This window comes from Trifolium pratense, linkage group LG5, assembly GCF_020283565.1.
Source record: "Trifolium pratense cultivar HEN17-A07 linkage group LG5, ARS_RC_1.1, whole genome shotgun sequence".
Classification (NCBI taxonomy): Eukaryota; Viridiplantae; Streptophyta; class Magnoliopsida; order Fabales; family Fabaceae; genus Trifolium; species Trifolium pratense.
In genome coordinates this window covers 46,020,606-46,044,193 of record NC_060063.1, presented here as the reverse complement: position 1 = coordinate 46,044,193, position 23,588 = coordinate 46,020,606, and the positions used below count along the sequence as shown (strand labels likewise).

Below are 23,588 nucleotides of genomic sequence, written 5' to 3'. Positions count from 1 at the left end.
TAAGAAAGTTAATAATAAATATTCTTGGTTGTCAAAGCTATATATGGAAGAGCATCTGTTGTGAATTTTCTCGCTTTCTCGCTTTCGATCATTGTGGTGCTGGCTATTGTGGTATATATCTCATCTATGTTTGAATCTGTCAGAAATTTTTATAAGATGGTGGTTAGTTACATTGGTGGTCCAAAACCTCACATTGGTGACCCAGAACTTGAGCTGACTGAAATACCCACCTCCACTACTGGCCCAATGAAAAGCTGGCAAAGCTATATCAAGTTGGTCTCCAGTGCTATGAAGTTTGCCGCTATAGTAAGTAAAGATGATGGTGCGATAGATGATGTGACTGCTGAGGAAAGTGATGAGCTTTTGTATGATGATGATGATGATGATGATGATGATGATGTGACTGCTGAGGAAAGTGGGTGATATATGTGAAGACAATTAATATGATGTGCCTTGATTGATACATCTGTTTAGTGCTTTCATTTTTGTTTTCTGTTTACTGCACAGTACTCTGGTGCTTTCCTAAAATACTATGTTTAGTGCTTTAATGGTTGGTAAAAGTATATGTTTAGGGGTGTATATGGATTGGGTAAACTCAATCGACCCGGTCAAACTCACCCAATCCAACCCAAAAAAGTGGGTTAGGGCCGGGTCATTGGGTGGTATGGATTTTAAAATGAAAAATCCATAAAAAAAAAAAACCGGGTTTCGTGTAAAACCCAACCCAGACCCAAAAATTCCACTGACTCACTGAATCGGTAGTGTTATGATTTTTTAAAATATTTTTCATATAAATATCCAAGATTTTTCTTCATTAAAAAAGAAAAGCAACAAGTTCAATACTCCAATTTTCAAAATAAGTTGTATGCATGTTTATTTCAAATGACAAACGTATTACTTTCCCGTACATTACAGTTTTAACGCATTGTCTCATCATCTCCTTCGAGTCTCCACTCTTCGACTTCTTTTTGTCATTTAAAAGTAGTGGTGTTAAAAAATATCATTATTTGAAAATAGTGAAATAGGTTATTTTTATGAAAAAAATATGGTGGTGATATTATCATTTTATGAGCTAAAAAAGTAGTGAAAATATGTTACACTATTTTTTAAGAAAATAAAAAAATTGATATTTTTATTAAAAAAATACGATGATTCATCTTTTAGTTATTTAATATTAAAAATAAATAAAAAATATGGGTAACCCACAACCCGCTCAATCCAACCCGAAAATGAGAGGATTTACCCAACCCGACTCATTACTATAGTGGGTGGTTATTTTAATCGGCCCAATCCGGTGTGTCCTATATGGTTATTTAAGATGGTGTTGCTATTGTTACAAAACTAACTCTTAAAAAAATCAATACAAATAAGAAGTAACACATTAAAAAAATTGAATTGAAATTGCATTTAATAAGATATGTGATTCTTCTACATGTTTTCCATTATGATCATGTGATTAATTCTTCTAGGATCAGTTCAATAAAGTGTATTCCTTATATCCACAAAAGTAAGATTAATAAGATATGTGATTCTTCTACATGTTTTCCATTATTATGATCATGTCTTCCATTATTTGGTTACTTAACCTTACAACTCAAAGCCATGGCCTCTAATTTTCATGGCAATGAATAAGTGAGAAAATCTCAGGTTCAAATCTCAACATCTCTCTACATATTGTAATGTTCTTGCCTATTGAGCTATGATTACTGTCATAACTTGTTAATATGTAGCCATAATGAATTAGTAAACATTTATAAGAGCATCTCCAATAAGAGTATCTAAGAGAGTTTCACAGACTAATGATACGGTACCTTAATTTTTTTATCATTGGAGTTTCATGACGTGGCATAGAAAGTATCAAAATTAATGATACCTTAAATAAGATACCATATCATCAATTTAATGTTATTATTATTTTTAATTTTGGAATATAAATCCAATTTAATAGCTTTCATATATGTCAAAACATTACCGTTTGTCATTAATGTATGATACTCAAAAAGTGGTATCACCATTGGAGTAAAATATGTATGAGTTGCATAAATATTACATGGCATTGTATGGACCACTTGTTAGTAATGTATGATACCCAAAGTGGTATCACCATTGGAGATGCTCTAATAAAACCAATAACCAACATTTAAAAAGTAATGATTTTAGGGCATATTCAAATTCAATATACAAGGCTTTCATAGGAATTTTTGAAAATATATAGTACATCATTGACCAGATAACAATAACAATATTCAAATGTTAATATTTTATTTCTAATCTCAACATACAAATATTTCTCAAGTTTTGAAGATCATCAAGCCTAACAGGGTTGAACAAGGCAAAGACAATTTCTCCTTTTTCTTGACAAATATTCTACTAGTAAAATTTGTCTGTCCTCTAGATTTTCATACCATCTTTTCATAATCAATTTTTATATTACAAATTATACAAGAAAATATGCTTTCTTAGTAGTGACATTGATCATTGACCATTTGACCCTATGTGATAAATACCAGCATAATGATGCATCCGAAGTTTTGCAATATTCAATTTATTATACACAGCCTTGATCAGTCATGGCTTGAGCAATAGTTAGAAAGGCGGAGATAACTGCTCCATGCACCAAAGCCCTGACATATAACAATAACCAAACAAATATTAATTCGAGCGATAGTTAAAACATGAATATGTTTAAGAAAAAATCACTTACTCGGGGCTTTCTTTTTGATAACCAAAATCAGTTGCAGCTTTTATAGCTCTTTGATATGTTTGTTTCATTGCTTCCTGCCAAAAGAAAAAAGCAACAGAAGTTGATATAACGTGACATAGCATTGTTTATGGGTAATAATGGGTGCGATGATCTTGTTTTGACTCTTTCAGTCTCTATAGTAACTAGACAGAAAGTTTTGTCAACATAGACAGTTATATGAAAAACTTCGGCTAGTTCTTGCCACTTATATGAAAAACTTATTTTGAATAGCTACCTGCAATTTAGATTCAAAGTCCTCTGGTGACCAGTTCATCAAACTGCACTCATGATTCAATTCAAGTTCTCCAGCCACAACCTACAAGCAACGAGAACAAAAGATCAAACAAAGGTCCACCCAATTTCAGATTGTTACACCTAATATGTGTGAATCAATCTGAACAGAAGATCAACTAAATGATGCAAATCAATCTGACAGAAACTTATGATCATAGTTTCAATTTGAAGTCTTATAATATGAAATAACAACGGTTTAAATAAGCCTATTTAGGCATACAAACATCAATCTATCAAATTAAACCATCATCAAATAAAACCCTCAAGTCAATAAAGATATTAGGTTAGTAACAAGTACAATACACCCGGGTCAATAAAGGACGGGCAGATATACACAAACACACTTGTGGGCAGAGAAGCAGTGTCCATTACCGCACCCTTGACTATCAGTCGCAACTTACAAAGACAAAAACATACAGTTGCATCAAGGCGTGTGTACACATTAGTTTAACAAAAACTCACTGTGTTTACATCTAACAATGGTTTAGTATATTGGCAGCGGGGAAGTAATTATTAAACGAATATGTTATTCCTAGTGTTTGGGGGACAATGAAGCAAAGCAACATGTCACATTCCTCAAACAAGAACCTGAATTAGGGAACTACTTCATCGCTTTTCCCGTTTTATCACATCTCCATGTCAAATGGAGCTTAATAAAAATAAAATAATATAGATTACAGAACTAACTTCACCTATGAACTCTTAATCATGGATGATAAACTCTGCACCGTCATTATAGAAAGACTAGAAAATTAAATTTAGAATTGAAGATAAGTAGTTTCACACCACAACCAATTAATGTTGTTTTGTTGATTTAGGAATATATGTAAAATTTACACAGGAAAAATTAAGTAAACAACTCACCCCTCCAGCACCAGCAGCCATTGCAGGAGCAACAAGAATATTAGCTTTCCTCAGAACTTGAACTGCATCAGGAGTACAGGGCATGTTTGAACCTAAGATTCAAACAATAAAAAGTAGATTTCATTAGTATATATGAGAAAGAGAAAGAAAAAAAAGAAGCCAAATAAATATTGCATCTCAGAAACATAACTACCTTCTATTAGTATACGACAGCCTGAATTAACCAAATTCATGGCATCAGATTGATCAATCTCATTCTGTGTTGCACAAGCAAATGCAAGATCACACCTTTCAATCCAGGGTTTTGCTTCATCGTAATATTTGGACCGGGCATAGGTCTTTGAATAGTCTCTGCATATGCCAATTTATGAACAAGGATCATAAAGTCTGCCAGCATGAAACATAAATGAATGACAGATGTGATACAAACCGCAAACTTCTATGCTGAGCTTTGATATCTCTCAAAAATTGTACTTTCATGTAGTCAAATCCATCTTCGTCAACTAAATATCCCCTAGAATCTGATAAACAATTTCGTTAAAAATAATGCACATTTTGCAAAAAATGTTATTGAGATGAAATTCGACATACAATAATGAAGTGCAATAGCTTCCATATATTCATAAAAGAAAAACAAATTACCCGATACTGAAATGGGAAGAGCACCATATGCAATTAGCTTCTCTAAAACATGCAATGCAATCTTTCCAGAACCACTCACTACACATCTACATGAAATTATAAATTAGATGAGCAATCCAAGATCACAAATGTGTGAAATATATTTAGGAGACAGCAAATTCCACACTAGATAACTGGTTTTAAAAGAATCTAAACAATTCAGAAATGAAAATTATGGAAAATGTGAGCTTCAAAGTTTCTAATCTTGATGGAATTTTGAAGTCAAGAAAAATTATATTGAATAAAAAATAGGAATTATTGATAATGATAAACAAGGCTCGAAAAAGACACAAGTAACAACTATCTTTATAATATGGTCTGAATTAAAAAAGAAACCTTAATCCTTTAAGTTCTTTATTCATGTCAGCTAGCATGAGCTGGGCAAAGAAAACCTGCAGATTCATGAAAAACTTGTTAAATTTAATATTGAAAGCAGCAGGTCTGTAAAAAAATAATAATGACAACATTCTTGATCGGAATAGATATGTTGTACACTCTTTATTCTGAAATGAGAAGTTTCCATATAGAAATGCAGGCAATAACACTATGAGATTGCTCATCTTTTTTAATTAAAAAAAATGCATGCACGAGGTAACTTAAAGGACCTGCCATAAGTAGATGCAAGAAAAAAAGTGAAATAAGTACATAAGACATGAGGAACGATTAAAAGTTGAAATTACCAGTCCATAGCCAGTAGCTTCAGGTCTAAGACTGGAACCAGACCAAAAAATTCTTGGCCCTGTAAAAGTTCCCTGCAGAAGAAGGTATGCATATGAATATTGTCTGACAATAAAAGTTTTTCTTTCTTCAATCAATGCCATCATAATTAGTATCTCAACTCAACAGAGTAGATATGTTACAGTGTATTATTTACGATACATAATGTGCATAATATGGACATTCATTTATACAACAACCAAGATTAAAACTAAAAGCTAAAAATAATAAAAAAAATACAAAATAGTGTAAACCAGGTTTGCAAATGTAAGATGTATCCAAGTTATATACTTCCTCAGTCTCATTATGAGTATCACATTTGCAAAAAGAATATGTCCCAAATTTAGAGTATTTTTAAGTTTTCAATGTAAGATTAATTACTTTTTTTAAAATTGTACAATCTAATTAATACTATGTGAATCACTCCCCACCTTGTATTTATGATAATGATGAATACACCAATGCATAATAAGGTTAATTTAGTAAAAAAAAATTGTTCTATTTCTTTCATTTATAGTTTCTCGTTAATTTGTGCGACATAACCTACTATGACACTTATACTGGGATGGAGGGAGAAATTGTTTATATCTTTGGCCATTAGGATTTGTGTTCATTGATGTTTTTGTTGAAGCTACGCAGCTTTAGATAAGGAATGAAGGAAGAGAAAGAATAAAGACTTTGAATTGTGATTTGGTTTTTGATACAAAAGAATAAGCACTAATTCTTATGCATTAGACTCCTAATGAGGGAAAATCGTAAAACATAAAGAAATATGGAAACCAAACCTAAGAAATAATCTAAATTACTCAAAGATACAGCCTAAACATAATGAGATATTAATTTCTATATATTCTAAACAGATTTTTTTTATCTAATGTGAATCAAGCAAGCAACATACAGATCTAAGTACAGGAAGAAAACACCGATAAAAAAGGAAAACAATTTCCACCAAATAGTTGGTTAGTATTTAGCAATGTTTGAATTACCTGAAAATGACCAACTAGACGTCTATATTGTCCAAAAAGATACCCCATCTCGCGAGTACCAACGCCCATCTCCTCTGATGGAAGGTCCTAATATACATCCATGAAAGAATAATATGTCAAACAGGCCTTCAACGTGAATAGCTAAAAAGATAAAGGAAAAGTGTAATTTCAGTTACCTTGTCAGGACCAAGGTAATGATACATCTCACACATGAAACTCTGGCAAAATCGCATAGTCTGCCACCATATCAAATTAATTTAGTATTTATAATTTATTTTATTTTTTTTATAAAAGTATTTATAATTTATAAAACTACACAAGATGAGATTAAACTGATAACTCACCTCATTATCAGTTTTTCCTTTTGGATCAAAATCACTTCCACCAGCTGCACCTCCTAATTTGTAAGGTGACAAAGCATTCTTTAAGGTCTGCAGAGAAGTAGTTTTGTATAAAGGGGTCCACCACGGAAATGCAACTTGAAATTTAGATTGTAAACTTTTGTTGATATGTTAGCCTCGGTATATTTGTCAAATATATCAAATAATAAAGACTTGGTTATATACAATTACTCAATCAAACTCAACTTTATTACTAGTATAAGTAGAATTTTGAGTGAATACAGATTTTCTGTCCCAAATGTTAAAATTTTCTATGTAAAGTATGTGGTCCTTACAAGATCTAGAAATGCTAGAAATATTTCATAGTTCACCGTAATTTCACCATCAGGAGTTTTTTTTTTGTAATACGGCAATGAATGTTGCGTTACACATTTTTATCATCATAGATATGTGAGTGTGTATGTGAACTACACATCCTGAAAGTGACAAAATTGATGTAAAAGTAATCACGAATACCAGTAATACCTGCTGAAAGCCAAGGAATTTGGTAATGCTTAAATTCATCGACGGGTGAAAACGAATGCCACCCCTGCATGGCCCCATTGACTGGTTAAATTGTACCCGAAACCCCCGATTAACGTGTGTCTCACCCCTATCATCCACCCATGGAACTCGAAAAATAATCATTCGTTCAGGTTCCAACAATCGCTCCATGATGTTAACATAACTGAAACATGAGAATATTAACGATATGAATCCAGTGCTAGAACATTAGCTGTGTCGTCTGAAATAATTAATAAATATATAAAACTTATACGATAATAACCATTTGAACAAAACTCACTGAGCATTTTTCCCGATGACTCTCTCAAGAGCTTGAACTACCTCCTGGACTGCCTGAATGAATTCAACCTCATGAGGATCCCTTTTTAGTGTAGCTTCAAGAATTGATCCCGCTGTTTTTGACATTACAGCTTCAATTATAGGATTTGTCAGGTAATACCCAAGAAAGCAAGCATTTTTATCAAGAAATTAAATAGGGCACATATAAGTATCAAGAAAATTAGTATGTAAATTTTAAAACACAAATTCTATCATGAACAAGAGAAATGTGCTTGAAATTTGCCATAAAGGTAATGATAATGTGAAGCCTGAAATTTTGAGATGCAGACGGAAATTTTAAAATGGCACTAAACTAGATGAAACTTTAATATCATTTAGGGAAGAAGCATAAACCTTGTGAAACTTCGCCGAATTCAAGATTAAGAAATTCCATAACAGAGACAGAGATTGAGAGAGAAGAGAAAACTGAAAACTGAATTTCTAACTATATTTCTTAATTGTGAATATTACAGTTAACTGAGCCAAACAAACTCTAACAGAATAACTGCCACAAACTAAATCCCACCGAAGCCCAAGGCTTAGCCTGAGTCTAGACTATCACTGCCACACATACTCCATACAGAAAGTATTCAAGGAAACTATATTTTGCAAAGTCATCATTAGGAAAAGGAGGAACAAGTAAAAATGATTGTATGCCATATAATCATCTGAAATCACCAAAATAATTCGGGTTTACCTAATAAAATTATGTTTTCACTTGATACATTACAAAGGATCAGTTGAAATGTTGAATGCAGCATAAAGCATATTCGTATTATCCTATATATAATTGATAAAATGCATATTTTTTGACATTTCAATACAACTAACTATATATCTATCTATCATGAACATAGGACCAATAATTAAAATGGTTTGCGGTAAGATAGCAGTTTATGTATACCATAACTCAGATCAGTATCTAACTCAAATATTAGAAAACACAGGACATGCCGTAATTGTTTTTTTAATGAAACTGAAAACATTATTTGCACATGACAGTTAATGCGTGTTGAGATGGCCAACCTTTAACATAAACGGGCTTGTCTGCCATAATTTTATCTTTGGAGGCCGATTGAAGACGAAGAGCTTCTTTATGAAGCAAACTATTATTGTGTTCTTCGAGGGCACTCATCTGCATATTACGACTTCCCTCATTCCCATAAGGATTTCTTCGATGTTTCCGGCCAAATTCCCTGCAGACAGAGCAGAAAATCCTTGGTGTCCCGTCTTTAACATCGACATAAGCCCATTTGTATGTATCTGCCCATTCCTCTCTCCATCTTTTAACAACTTTTTTCTTCCTTTTCCCCTGTTGGGTCTGAGACATATCTTGAGTATCATTTGAAAGCTGAGAAACCACCACCATCTGCTTCCTCTCACCATGCTCTTCCGTAGAACATTCCCGCAACGGTGGACAATTTAGTGCTGTATTACCAAATGAAGGATCATCTTCTCCAGGTCCAATTTCTAAATCAATCTCTTCACCAATCTCCCTCACAACCAAGTGATGCCTCTGTGCTTGTTGAATCAAATTCATATCATCTATGGCAGAATTCATCCCTATTCCAGTAGTTGGCAGAATCATTCAGCATGACAACCCTCTCCACAAATCTAAAATGATTTGCTTTCTGCCAATACCAATACAACAAATAATTAACTTACCTCTTTCAGAGTTTTTTTTTTAAAGCATTCAATAGATAATGAAGAAAGAGAAAAAAGTTCTTCCATGAGCGACAAACTATGAAGCACCGACACATACACCAAATACCATACTAACACGTCTACAGTGTTAATAATTTGAGTAAATTGAATTAACTGAATATAACCACATATATCGGTGACGTGTCAAACACCAGACACACCATCAATCTAAAGTATTGGTGCTACTTAGGTGACAAACATTTCAAACAATTAAGCTTCATAGCATTGCTTACATCAATTTAGTTGAACTAATTTCTAGCTACACAAGAAATCAAAACAGTAGTAGCATTGTCAAAACACCAATTTTTATCCATTCAAAACCACAATAAACAAAAAAGTCTATAACGCAAATTTCAAGAGCTCAAAAAACATTGCAAACTTAACAAAACCCCTCTCACAACTTCCCTCAACCCTAGATTCAGTAACTACCCATTTCAATTAACAATCATTTACACCCAAAAACACAACAAAAACTCATAATTTTCAGCAATACACAAAACCAAAGTCCATAAACTCAAATTTAAGAATGAAGTAAAAAAACTTGTTTTTGTCAATGACCCAGAAATAATAACTAAATTTGCAAATGACCCAGAAGCTTAATTTCATGACAGAGCTCAAATACCTTGAGAATTCCAAAGAAAGTGATAAACTTGAAAAACGGAACTTTTCAGCATCTCTCTTTCTCTCTCTATAAATACATGTGTATATATATAAAATCTATAACAAGATACAATATTTGAGAGTGTCCTCGTTGGAGAGAGATCAAAGAAGGAAAGATCGATGTGAAATGGAGGATGAGGTGTGTGGGTGGAACAAAACAAGGGGGACAAAGGTTTGTTATTTGAATGATGTTTGGTTTTTTTTTTAATTACGATGTTTGGTTTTTTTTTTTTTTTTTTTAAATCAAAATGGAAGAGTTGAAGGTACCATTACCATCGTCATTATGTAATGGAATTGATGAGTGATTCGATGGGGATTGTGATCATCATCGACACACTCTACAGTTGATTTTTATTTTTTTATTTTGCTGAATATTTTATGCTGAATGTGTTTTTTTATGAGTTTAATTGTTGTGCACTGTCGGTGTAAAGATTCTTTACACATACATTTAATGATGTGTTGCTATATCATTTAATGAACGGGGAATGAATTCTCTCAAGTGTAATTTATACTTGAGAGAATAAAGTGTGGTTTGTTACCATTGATCAAGAGAGAAACAGGGGCGGAGCCCTTCATGGGCTGGACAGGGCCATGGCCCGCCCCAGAATTTTTAATTTTTTTTTCATAGGTATACTATTTAGCGGCGGTTATAAACCCCCGCTAAATAGTCTGTGTAGTTTGTTAAATTTTGTTTCGTGGGGGTTTCAAACCATACAATCCAGTATTCTTTAATATGTTTTCAGTTTGCGTGGGTTTAAAACCCCCGCTAGTTTTACGTCCCAGAATTCAAATATACTTTTTAATTTATTTTTTTAAGCATCCCTTCTAATATTTTATTGTTTAATAATTTATAGATGTCTTAAAATGTGTAATTTATTTTGTCGAAGTATTCAAGTATATTTTTTTGGAGAAAAATGTACTCAAATTTTTATTTAAAATAGAATTTGTGCATAAAAATTCATGTTTGATCAATCTTTTGTTAAAAAAATTTAAATTTTTGTTAGAGATATGCATATAATATTATAAACATAAATACAAAAACTAATTAAAAAGTATGAAATTTACACATTTGACATATAATATATTTCATAATATATTTTTAAAATTTATTTAATAAACATGTTAATGGTCCACCTTTTGACTACTTTTGAGATATGCATACTAGACAAACTTTCGATATGATATATCTTTTTTTTAGTAATTTCTTTTGCATGTTCGATTTATATTTGTAGCGGCCCGCCCCAATTTTTCGGGCTAGCTCCGCCACTGGAGAGAAACATATAAAAATTTAGAGAAAATGAATTTAGATGGTGTTAGATTACACTTTATTCTCTCAAGTGTAAATCACACTTGAGAGAATCTATTCCCTAATGAACGTGACACATCATGTGTTTTTAAATATCATATATGATGTGTCTGTATATTATTGAATGCATGTGTAAAATAACTTTACACTGACGATGCATGTAAATTAAATTTTTTTTTATTGGGACATGATGTATTTGATGTGAATGTTTTATTTTTTTTTTATTTTTTTACTAAAATAAAAAGAATGGGAAATGATGTTTGTGCAACAAAAAATTGTTGTAAGAGTATTTTGATCTTTTTTTTTTCTTCATAAATTTGGTATTCGATTGTAGAAACTAATTTCTCGAATTTTGTGAGATCTAAATAGGTGGCAAACGAATTTTAATACTACTATCTATCGAAATCAAGAATTGAACTCAGGATCTTGGTTAAGTTAGAAGAGATCTGCATTATCTCATTTTGTATGTAAAATGTCTGTAAAGTGTAGAAGATAAAAGCACAAGGAAGATAAATAAACATTTGCATTGTGAGATTGTCGCATATGTTTTATAATGTTCAAATAAAAAAAATTAAGCTAAATATGTTGACTTGTCACTATTCAATACTTGTATTTCGTTTCGGTAGTATATAAATTATAATTGTGAGGTTTGGAGTTCGAATCGGATGAAAAACGTTCAATCTAACAAAAAATTTATTGTCAGTTGGACTATTTACTTATATATGCAAAACATTTTAAGTTGCTATTTTAGGTGGTGTTTTTTTGCCTGGGAGGGTCTACTTGTGATCCATCATAATGCTTTTGGTGGCAAGTCTTTCGATTATCGACATCGACCTCAACGTCTCATTCTCGAAGGAAAGAAATTCTCTCAAGTATTTTTTCAGGGAGAGGAAGCAATGATAATCTTTACTCTTGCAACTCTATTTCCTACAAATTTTGAATTTTTTGCAACAATTTCACTTAATGGGTCGGGAAGAGAATCCACTCGCCATTTTATATATAAAGCTTAATTGCATATTTGGCTACTTGTCTTTATTTTAGGTTTTAAGTTGTTCAACTATATATTTAAAAGGTTTCAAGTTGATCTCTTACATTATTATCGTATAAAATAATTTTAATGACATATTTGACTTTGTTTTTCCCCTTTTTTCTTATTATTGACTTAATTGTATAAAAACAAAGTCAATAATCACATTTGAACAATTTTAATTTTAGAAGAGACCAAAAATAGAGACAAAAAAAAATTGGTACTAATGATGGGTGTGGTGTAGGTACGAAAAATACATTTAACACCTAAAATAAAATGGGAACTAATGTTTTGTTTGCAGAAAGGGAGAAAAAGTTGAAAGATAAGAAAATAAAAAATATTACGGAAAAATAGAGGAAATAAAATGAATTTTTCTCTCCCTTATATTTGATTGGGGGAAAATTTTTTTTGTAAAAATACATAAATACCTCGAATGAAAATAAGTTGCAAAAATTAAAATTTATTATTCACAATAATAATAATAATTCCTTACTTTATTGGCAACAAATGACCATGTGAGTGACCAAACATAAGTTCAACAAAGCTTGAAATGTCAGTCACAAAATTCTCCAACAATGTGGATGTTGAAGCAAGCTAAATTTGTTTGACAAGAAAAGCAATACAACATTTATCCAGATGTAAAAGGCTAAGCCAAAGAAATGTCTGACCTATGCATAAATTAAAATACATTTATTTATGCACAAATATACGGTTCTACCAAAACTAGTGCACAGACAAATCTGCACAACAATTCATCTAACAAATGTACTTTCCTGTATAACCCAAAAGTTCTAAAGCCTTGATAAGCAAGTTTCAATTTATTATGTAAATAAATATAGTACTCTTGTATTTTCAGTCTCTATCTCTATACCAATCAGCAAAGTCTTTGATCCTTTGCTTGGCACTCTGCATGAAGTGGGAAAAAGAAGTGTGATGAGCGCATAAAAACTCTACCTATGAAGGAAAAATATTCATAATTTAATAAAAGAAATTCAGATTAAGGTTTGAAAATATTTAAATAATTACCAGCAGTTCTTCATGAATCACAAGAAATATTTTCTTCAGTCTCATGTGTCTCTGCAATTCACATCATGGTATGTTTAGAAACTAGATACTGAATATTATGAGAATGTTACAATTTAGTTACCACATGGAGTACTTAAGAAAAGAAGTGGAAAAAAAAACTACAATATCCCAAACACAAATGTCTAATAAAAGCTGATTCAATAATTTGTTCAAACTTAACCAAAACTAGTCGAGGTAAACTAGACAATTATCAGTTAATTACTTTTGCTGACACTTGCCAATACCTAAATCAGGTTGCTATTTAATAGATAAGATAAACCAGCTTATATGACTACACACAAGATTAATTTTGTCACATGCACCATCAATGAACATAAGTTCATTACTGTTAACAAGTTATGGTAGAACTAATAGGAGGGGCGCACAAATTAATCATATATTCCTAAGTGAAAATTATTAACAAGATTTTATGTCTTGCTCACACATGTAATTTGGATATATTTGTAATATTTATTGTTCAAAACAGAAAGGTAAAGGGATGAGATAAAATAAAAGGTCCCCAGGTACAATTTGAGAAATAGTTAACTGCCGAACAAAGTCAAGAATGTACAAACATGGTTTTTCAATATTTGAGCTCTATTTGTCAAAAAAAAATATTTGAGATCTAAACAAATATAGTATACGTGAATACTAAATGCATGGGTGAAGACAAATAAAACATACCGATCCACATCGCCTATAAGATTCCATAATTTGTGCTGCAATGCCATCATATCTATCCTGATTCCCACTTCTTTCAGCATTTTCTAAATCAACACCTAGTTTGTTAAACTCATCCCTGCAAATGAGTGAAATGTTGGACAAAATATCAGACAAGGAATTGTAATACGGAGTTGGACTGAAAAGCAAAGAAACTTTCAATCATATTACCTGTAATCCATCAAAATCTTGTGCAAGGAGAGGTAACTCTGATATTTATCCTGGTACTCCTGCACATATTCTTTATATCTAGTATTGCATATAGAAAACATATATCAGAACAAACAAATAAAAAAAACAGTTAAGTCAAAAGAACCCTACTACCACCACACTAACTACTACAAAAATAATTAAAAAAGAAAATAAAGAATAACTGCTTACTGGGAGAAAGTCTTTATAGGTCCCTTTAATTCAGGTTCCTCCTTTTCAAACTTTGAATAAGAGCAACTATTTTCGTCTGAGGAGGATTCTCTCTTCTTTTGGTCACCATTACTTCTATCTACAAATACTGAACCCTTCCTTCCTTCAGGCACCTCTTCACCTGAATTAGGTCTTCGTCTTTTACTTTCTTTCACAGGGGAGGAAACCATTCCACGTTTTGTGCCTTGCTTAGAACCATTTGCTGGCACTCTTCTGTTGCTTTCCCTGCGACCATCCAAATCAATACCATGGCTCACCCCGGATTCACTATTTCTAAATTTGGTACTCATTTCTGTCAAGTTGTTTTGAGATCCAATGTCCGCGTTATCTGCTTTCAAAGGTTGCGATTGAGTTTGCATAACTCTAGAACGAGACTTTGTTGATTCTTCAAAATGACAATCTACATTCTTTTTATTTGTGTTTTCCAAATTGCTCGGAAAACCTGAACTTAACACTGAGATTGGCCTTCCAGAATCTAAAGTTGCTTTCAATGAAGGTTTTACTTTAGCAATATTTGAATTCACGTCCTCTGAAGTATTTGCTTTGTTTTCCATGTGCTTAAACGAACCTTTTCGTTCAAATTGCTTTGCAACAATGGTTTCATCAGGAGTGGACTCGCGAAGTTCTCCCAACTCCAAGTCTGAAAGCTCTCTTTGAAGTGAGATACCTCGCCCATTAACAGCAGGGGATTTATTAACACCAGTTCTGTTGTTATCCTTGGGCGATGTTCCCAAATGTGACAGCGTACCTTGTCGGTCTTCCTTTAACTTACCAACCATTTCACCTTGTCTTTGGAAATTAGAATCCATGGATAACAGTGACTGCTTACTTCCATTACTTCCATCCCTGGAATTCCTGGGGACTTTTTTCTCGGTGGCATAAATATCTCCATTTTGAGCATCTCTCTGTGATTTATTTTCCGGCACATTAGACACTTCACGTGCACGGAAGTCCTTTCCTGAGTGTTTCCTATTGTGCCTTATTTTTTCACCAGGTTGATCTGATTTTTCCAATGGATAGGAAGGGTTTCCTAGAGGACTTTGGTCAAAGGACCTTTGACCTGTTTGTGGTAAATCTGAACTAGATTTTCCAGGCAGTGCTCGATTGTATCCTTTCTGGAAACCAAGATTGGAGTTTCCTTGTCTGTCAGCTCTATTCCCAACTTGAGTATTGGGGCCCTTACCAGTGTCTTCAGTAAATTCGTAAGGAGAAAAATTTCTAGAGTTCCCAAACATTTGCACATCTGTACCCGGAGAATATGATTCACGAGCGGAGTTTCCTGCTTTCAACCTCTTTGCACGTTCAGATTTCTCATCAATGTTCTTCAATTCGGGACCCCTCTTATGTTTACCTTTAGATAGCCTATCAGAGCTGTCAAACTGATCGTTCCTAGAGCTATCTTTGAATTCACTTTCCCTTTCATCAAACAAACTCCCTATATAGTTTTTGCGCTCCTGGAGCTGTTGATAATCAGGTGAAAAAGGCTTTGTCTCTTCTGCATTTTTTCCAACTTTATCAGAAATGGTATCAGCAGTTACCATCATTGTAGCTTCATGTCCCTCAGGTGAGTCTTTTTCAATATCAACTGCATCAGATTCATTGCCGTCCTGCTTCTCATCAACCTCATTCTGCACAGATCTTCCATCAGGAGATTTTACTGGAATGGGTAAGGACATCATTTGATCACAGGCTTCTGCTTTGTGCTTTGGCTCTTTTTCATCATCACTCATAATATCGACGTCCTCATCAGAACCCTCCAATCCCTCCTTGCTGGTGGATGATGCATCACTTTCACTGTCGCTACTACTCCCACTCCCTGATCCAGCTGGACTTCTACTTCTGCTCCTACTATGGCTTCCACTGTCGCTTCCACTGTCACTACTGTTACTTTCACTATCACTATCACTTCCACTAGCACTAGAGCTGCCTGCCCTCCCTTCACTAAAATCAGAACCTTTTTTGTCACCAAATATATCAGGTGAAGCATGTTGGATGTCAATTTTTTCCAATGTGTTTGATTCTTCTTCTACTGGGGATTTTACTTGAATTGTTTCCACCAAATCGTCATTTGGAACTTTCTCTTCGACACCTCCATGTGGAGCTGATGTCTGATTATGAAACTCTTCACGGGCAGGTGTTTGGTTATGATTTTCTTCAGGCGAACTGTACAAACATATTGAATTTAAAGAGTCAGAGGAAGAGAGAATGTAGTACTAGATTGATTTTTAAGAAACTGATGGAAAAGATATAAAGCCCAGTAGCTACTAGACTATATATATACAACTAGTCAAGCTTGTATTGTAATCCACTCACTTAACAGAAATTTATAAGCACTGTAACTCTTAGAATTTGGGTTAGGCCTTACTCAACCCTTACAAAATCGGCCTGTAAGGTGAGGGCAGCCCAAGCTATATAAAACACTACCCAAGCCATATCTCTAGACAATGTGAGACTAAATCCATCCCTTCGCACACAACACAGTGAAGGTGTTGGAGGCTGCAACAAAGACAATCCAAATGCTGCAATTAAGCCGCTAGGGACGGAACCGCAATGAGGGTCCGTTTGTTATAGATTAAAAAAATAGTGATTTTGATGTAAAATAATTTAGAGATTAGTTTTTAGAGATTTTTAGAAAAGTTGAATTTACTTTGTGTTTGTTTATTATAATAAAAATCACTTTTTTTAAATAAAATAATCTTTAGTTTGTTTGGATACTACTTATAAAAGTGATTTTTTTAATTACAAATAACTTTCTTCTTTTAACATTTCTTTTCTCTCTCCTCTAAAAAAAATCTATTATTTTATAAGCTACTCTTAGTAGCTTATCATTTTTAGTTGTTTTCTGATTATTTTTAACTTCTGATTATTTTAAAAATCTGTAACAAACAGATGCAAAACAATTAAAAGTGATTATTTTTATAAAAAAAGTGATTTTTTTTTTCTAAAATAAGCTATAACAAACGGCCTCTGAAGGTGGAATTTCCAACACCCCCTTCACGCTAAGGCCCCAATGAGCCTGAAACGTGGACAACGCGGGAAGCCCAACAACAGATCTAGGATAGGCTTTTACAAACCGACTTGTAAGGCGAGGACTGCCCAAACTTTATCACTACTCTGCAAGCCATAAATGTGGGACTAAATCCACTCCTTCACATCCAACACAAAGAAGGTGTTGGAGGGTGCAATGAAGGCCACCCAAATGCCGCAACCAGGCGGCTAGGGCAGATGGCAATGAAGGCGGAATTTCCAACTTAACAAACTAAAGAAGGTTCTAAAATAGCTCAGTAAGCACATAAACGATACACAATCAAAATAAGTACACCTTAAATAAATTATGGGCCAAAAAAAGACACACTTGCAGTACTAGTATCCAGTGATAACGTTAGGTGAAACAATAGGTACCTTCCACTTTCAGTCTGAGGTTTCTTGGAGCTTTCCAAATCCATCGCTGTCTTTAAAATGTACTTTCCAGGAGGATGATATTTTGCAATCTGATGTTCAAGATCAAATGAAAAATTAGATCACCATATGTATCGTAAAATAATATCTTCAAAAGATTTCCACCACTTACTCTTTTTATAATGGTGTCAAGATCCTTTATGGAATTGGGAAGTTTGTCGCTGACTGCTTTCTCCAAGGCCTATAATCATAAGAGGAAAGCAATTAGATAAAATTTGATTAATCATAAAGTTAGAGATGGTAAAAACAAGCCTAAGAAGAATAGCTATATATTTGAATTTATACAGCACCTTAAAAGTCATTCCGTTAGGCTTATCCTTTAGGAGAGAAGTTAACATGCTCTGCAAATCTATTGGTTTAGATCCATTATTTCCTTTGCCTCCTGGTTTGTTCCTCATAACATTGCTTGTCCTGGTAGGGATTTCTTTCTCAGCGACAGCATTGGTATCTTGCTTGTCAGTCATTTGTGATGGCACAGCATCATCAAGGCTTTTAGAGTTATTTAAAGCTCCCCGTGGAGAGGAAGAAGGAGCAAAATGATCAGGTGAAGATGTAAGAGGAGAAGAACATTTGCCCTTAGCAGTAGCACTTGTTGACATCAATCCAGATCTCTGAGTGGTTTTTGAGGGGCCTCCAACTATGAAAAAATTCCAGACATTGCATATAAATTACATGAGAAGATGAGCTAACAAATATTTATATTAACGATTTCAATACTTCTATGTAATGTCATCTTACTATTGATTTAAACAGTGTTGGAAAGATGTAAATTTTAATACCTTGAAGAGTTTCCGCTTTCTTTTTCTTAAGTGAAGCCTCTTTCTTTTTAGTGTAATTCTTCCATGATGTAGCTAGTCAAGGGAAGTACATAGCTCTTCAGTTAGATAGTTCAAACATAAACATCATTAAACTAAATGCAACAAAAGTAGAAGTCTTTGGCAAAACAAAATAGAGTGGTGATAAGAAGATAACCATACCCAACATCATCAAGAATATTTTTTTTCCAAGTTTCTCATCCCAATGATACAGAAAAATAGCAACTTGAAATTTGCAAATTTAAAAACTCAGGAAAAGTTAAATCATAAATGCAGGTAGCAAAAGAAAAATTACCCTCAACAGCTGCCAATGCCTTTGACTGGCTCTTCATGGACGGATTCCCAGGCTCCAAGACAATGGCTCTATCATGAGAACATAATAAATTATTAATTGGACAAAAAATGGGAGGAAATATCCATACATCATGTACAGTATGGAAAGTAATATCAGAAACGGAAAAAAATCTGAGTTCTGTTCTGTAAAAACTAAGCAGCCTATTTAGACTTTTAATTTTAACACTAGAAATAGAACTATTCTGAACCAAGAAAATCTTTTACAGGCCAAATGGCTGATTACAACTTCATCAATAGTTCATTTATTTTTAAAAAATTGAAGTGTTAATTGTGTGGTATTTGTATTGTATATTGCAACATTACGTAGTAGAAAATTGTTAGAACGGTACAGTAGAAATAAAATACCAAAATTAATATTGATGGTTACTCCTATCCTTCGGTCTGAATAATAAATCAAGAAGATTGCAGAACCAACAGGAAATGTTACAATGTAAATGTCAAGCACAAGTCTTATCTAAACTTCAAGGAGTCCAGAATACCGGCTCTTCCATTCACTCCACTCCCAAAATCAGTCTACATCCAAAAATTGTTAATCCTATTATTTATATTTTATGTTATTAATCTTAGACAGCGGCGCATAGCGCCGACCCCCAAAAATGCTATAGCAGTATAGGTAATAGCGGGATGACCGCTATTATGAAGACAAAAAATCCATGTAGAAAGTAAAAATAAATCCCAACAACATACATAAATACTAAAACATAGAAAAATACACAAAATTAAAGAGACAACCATAATGAATAACTATAATAACATTCCATCAAGTTCTAAAAGTACTCAAAAAGGAAGGAGAAGGAACACGGAAACAAATTACCCTCAACAAATTAAAAAATTTCAATCCACCCCCCCCCCCCCCCCCCCCCCCAAAAAAAAAAAAATAAATAACACATGCAGAAAACGCAATCGTGCTGCTTTTCAACCGCTGCTACTCACAGTGGCGCTTCGCGAGCCTATGGCGTAGCAGTAGAGGGCCTCACCGCAACGCTAAACCACTATAGCGCGCTATTAACAACCATTTCCCTCCCTAATTCTGTTTGAGCTCCCACCACTTATCAATTTGGTCAGAATCCTCGACTAAGTGCTAGGACAGCTGTCAACTGCTGGGTTGTTAATAACAGAAATTCATAATTCTTCTAACAGAAATGAATCCACAAACCTAAATACACTTTTTGATGGGTGTCTGCTAACAGAAATTCATAATTCTTCTCAATCAAAATGAATCCACAAACCTAAATACACGTAATCTAACACATGATACTTTTATTAAATAATCAAATATATGAGGCAAAGTCCAGAGCAAAATAGAAATCATCAGTGATCATAGAAAAGATAACTGTTTCAAACATCACCATCAAGACTTTAAAACTAAGCTTCAAAATTATTGCCCTAGCAGTTGCTTGGAATTTATACATGCTCGTGCATATATTGATTGTCTTTTATTGCAAAAACCCTCAAAATTTATGAATACGAGTGCACAATACTTTCGTAGACCTCCACTAGTTACCATCTAAACATTTATTAAGATAATTATAACCAAATATATCATGTGCATTTTCTCATTAACACATGCCAAATGCAATCCATGATAAATTCACAATTTTAAGACAAGGTTTTCAAAGGGCATAGTGCAAAAAATTAAGAGTATGACAATAAGTAAGGAGTGTGTAACATTACTTGCGTGACTTCAGCTTGCGTTCGGCTTCCTCGGACCGCATTTTGACGCGATTCTTAGTTGACTCGTCCAAGATACGTTGTACATTCACTTTGCGCCAGGCACACCCAGATTCAACAAGCAACCCATTTCCATCTACACCACTTTGGCGCTGTTCATAAATATCACATAGATCACCGTCCCTCGACCACGTAAATCTGAACTCCTTCCCACCTAAGTCAATAATCTGGTATGAAGAAAAAACAACAGCCTTTCAAACTACATATGAAAAAATTCCTACAAAAAGGCAAACACACCAATACGAAAGATGGTAGATAGGAACTAATGTGCAATGGTATTTATAATAATCTCAAATAAAAAAGTTCGTAATGTTTATGGAAAATTATCAAATTATGCAAATCAGTCGATGGTGGTTAGTTTTATATTCCTGTTATCATCAATACAATACTATAAGTATTTGAATCTAGATCCGGGTTAAAGTGAACAATGTATTTGGCCGCATATCCACCACTGACTGAATCTATAATATGCACGTGTGATGAATATTAATATTACTCCTTTTTGGGAGCCACCAACTCCTGCCACGTGCGGTAAAGAGATGGGCCAAACCTATTTTCGAGCCCATCGTAAGCAATTTATCTCACATTTACCTGTTAGTTGCATGTTTGGATACACAATATGGAGTGTCAAACACGAGTTTTTTCTTATTACACGGGATTTTGGTAAAACTTTACATTATACTTTTTAGAGTTAACTTAACTCATTCTTACAAAACCAGTTTGTAGGGTGAGGGGAGCCACTCATTATAAACTATTTTCCGGTCTTATCTCTTTTCAAGGTGGAACTTGTGTTTTCAATCAAAATTGTTTTGCCACCTAACTTCACCTCGATTTGACTAGAGTCGTTTAAAATGACTTTTGCAATTTACATTAGGGTAAAAAATTTACTCTAGGTTTTACATCAAATTTGCTTTTTGAGAGAACAAATATTTCAAAACATAATCACTTCAAACTTGGCAAAAATTCACCCAAATAAAGTCTAATTCCATCACTCGAACCTACGAAACAGACTAACTCCACAACTCCAACCCATGAGCTATGACTAAGGGTAACTAAAAAACAATCAAACGTTAATGCCTTGACTTCAAACTAATTTTTAAACAAATCAATTTTGCAAAAAATCAAGTTGATTCAAAACCACATTTGGCAAAATTTCACCCAAATAAAAAGTCTAATTCCACGACTCAAACCTACAAAAAAGCCTAACTCCACAAATCCAACCCATGACTTATGACTATGAATAACTAGTCAGGTGATAGTAACTCCAACACTTGTGCCAAGGCTTCTACTACCCTTCTTTATAACATTACTCTTCCAAATTATTATTTTTCTCAACAAGAATCCAATCCAATAAACGGCAAATAGGTGATAACCTAACAGTAACAAGAACTTTATTACTTAACTCTCGTCCGAACTCCGGATTACTAGAGCCCTCTCAATTGGGAATTGGAGGATTAAGACCAACAAAATTAGCATTTGATCAACACAAACTATACTTCAAAAGCATTATTATTATTAGTAAAAACAAAATTAAACAAATTGAAATTCCACTCCAAGTAAAAAATTAGCATTTTATAATCAAATGACTAAAGCTAGAGTGGTTAATAAGCTTAATTTAAGAATGAATCGTTCGGGAGAACCCAATTTTGAATTCTGACTGAAACAATCATTGACCAGACTTTACTTAACTCTTAAACCAAACTCCGGATTACTATGACCCCCTTCCATTGTGAACCGGGGGATTAACACCAAAAAATTTAGCATTTGAGTAACACAAACTATACTTCAAAATGCAAGTGCAGCAATCACATAAAATCAAAAACCAATAAACAATTCAAAACAACACAGTATGAAAACAATAGCAATAGTAAGAACAAGAAACATACATTTCCATTGGGATTATTTGGGTTAGGATCAAATTTCATACGCGCAGTGCCACCTTGTGCTTCCACGCGCTTGATCTCTTCAACAAGGTCTGGAGCAAGTCTTATGATCATAGAGAAAGCGGGGGGATTGCTTCCAGATACAAGGCTGAAAGTTTCCTCCACCGCCGGTGGCGGTTTATTGGCGGAGCCACCGAGGGAGAGACGAGAATTGGCGGAGGAAGGTGGACGGTGACGTGGAGGAGGGGGGAATGAATTGCGGAGACGTTTTGGGCCGCCGCCGCGGCCTAATTTGGAGGAAGGTCCGCCGTACATGGTGGTGGGATTGCCCTTTGGCCTCCGACACGATGATGATGAAATTGAAATCTATATTACTTCGTCGTAATTATTTTCTATGCTTTATATTTTTTATTTTTAATTTTAAGAAATATATATTATAGGCTTATAGTGTAACCAAAAAGAGTAATAGTAGGATTTAATAAAATAAAAAATAAAAAATAAAAAAGAGTTATAGTAGGTAGTTTTTTTAATTCACTTTCTCTCACATTGCAAATTTGCAATGGTATCCTCTGATTTTATTTTATTTTAGTGTGTATTTTTTTTTATTATACACAACCTAAGATTTGTGTTTATATTTTGATCAGGTGAATTCTCGGTACACTACTGATGTGGTTAATAAGTGGCAAGTATTTAATGTAGATTTGGTTTTTTTTTTAAGTTCTTTTTTCATTAAACACTAGTTTTGAATATTTACAATTATATCCTTCATATAAATATAATCATCAATTGTTCTACAATATGCATCAAATCTTTCAAATATTTTAAGCAATTTTGACAACTTATTTTAAGCATGCATCAATCACGGTTTTTTAATCAATTTTTTTTAACAAAGGTTCAAATATTTTAATATGATTTAATTATTTAATATCCTATAAA

At 33.5% G+C, this 23,588-nt stretch overlaps 2 protein-coding genes across 3 annotated transcripts; both read right to left on the bottom strand.

The window, feature by feature from the left end:
- Positions 1-2,243: 2,243 nt before the first annotated feature.
- On the bottom strand, positions 2,244-10,250 carry LOC123883868 (NADP-specific glutamate dehydrogenase). Of its 2 annotated transcripts, none has more exons than XM_045932809.1 (16): positions 9,835-10,250; positions 8,535-9,139; positions 7,471-7,600; positions 7,152-7,353; positions 6,630-6,716; positions 6,462-6,521; positions 6,286-6,372; positions 5,263-5,334; positions 4,919-4,974; positions 4,544-4,629; positions 4,332-4,422; positions 4,095-4,252; positions 3,902-3,993; positions 2,979-3,059; positions 2,705-2,778; positions 2,244-2,624 (listed from the first exon to the last, which is right to left on the bottom strand). In XM_045932809.1, exons 2-16 carry the CDS (start codon positions 9,094-9,096, stop codon positions 2,549-2,551), a joined length of 1,914 nt encoding a protein of 637 aa, XP_045788765.1. In that variant the 5' UTR covers positions 9,097-9,139; positions 9,835-10,250; the 3' UTR covers positions 2,244-2,548. The 2 variants fall into 2 exon arrangements, with proteins under 2 accessions (XP_045788765.1, XP_045788766.1); XM_045932810.1 differs by having other exon boundaries at positions 7,471-7,582; positions 9,835-10,245.
- A 2,426-nt stretch (positions 10,251-12,676) lies between these two features.
- On the bottom strand, positions 12,677-23,068 carry LOC123882864 (dentin sialophosphoprotein-like). Its single transcript, XM_045931506.1, has 12 exons — positions 22,656-23,068; positions 20,713-20,936; positions 18,980-19,047; positions 18,649-18,720; positions 18,160-18,506; positions 17,982-18,050; positions 17,813-17,901; positions 14,372-16,573; positions 14,162-14,239; positions 13,955-14,069; positions 13,232-13,282; positions 12,677-13,111 (listed from the first exon to the last, which is right to left on the bottom strand). The coding sequence occupies exons 1-12, from the start codon at positions 22,965-22,967 to the stop codon at positions 13,058-13,060; spliced, it is 3,681 nt and encodes a 1,226-aa protein (XP_045787462.1). The 5' UTR covers positions 22,968-23,068; the 3' UTR covers positions 12,677-13,057.
- Positions 23,069-23,588: the final 520 nt, after the last annotated feature.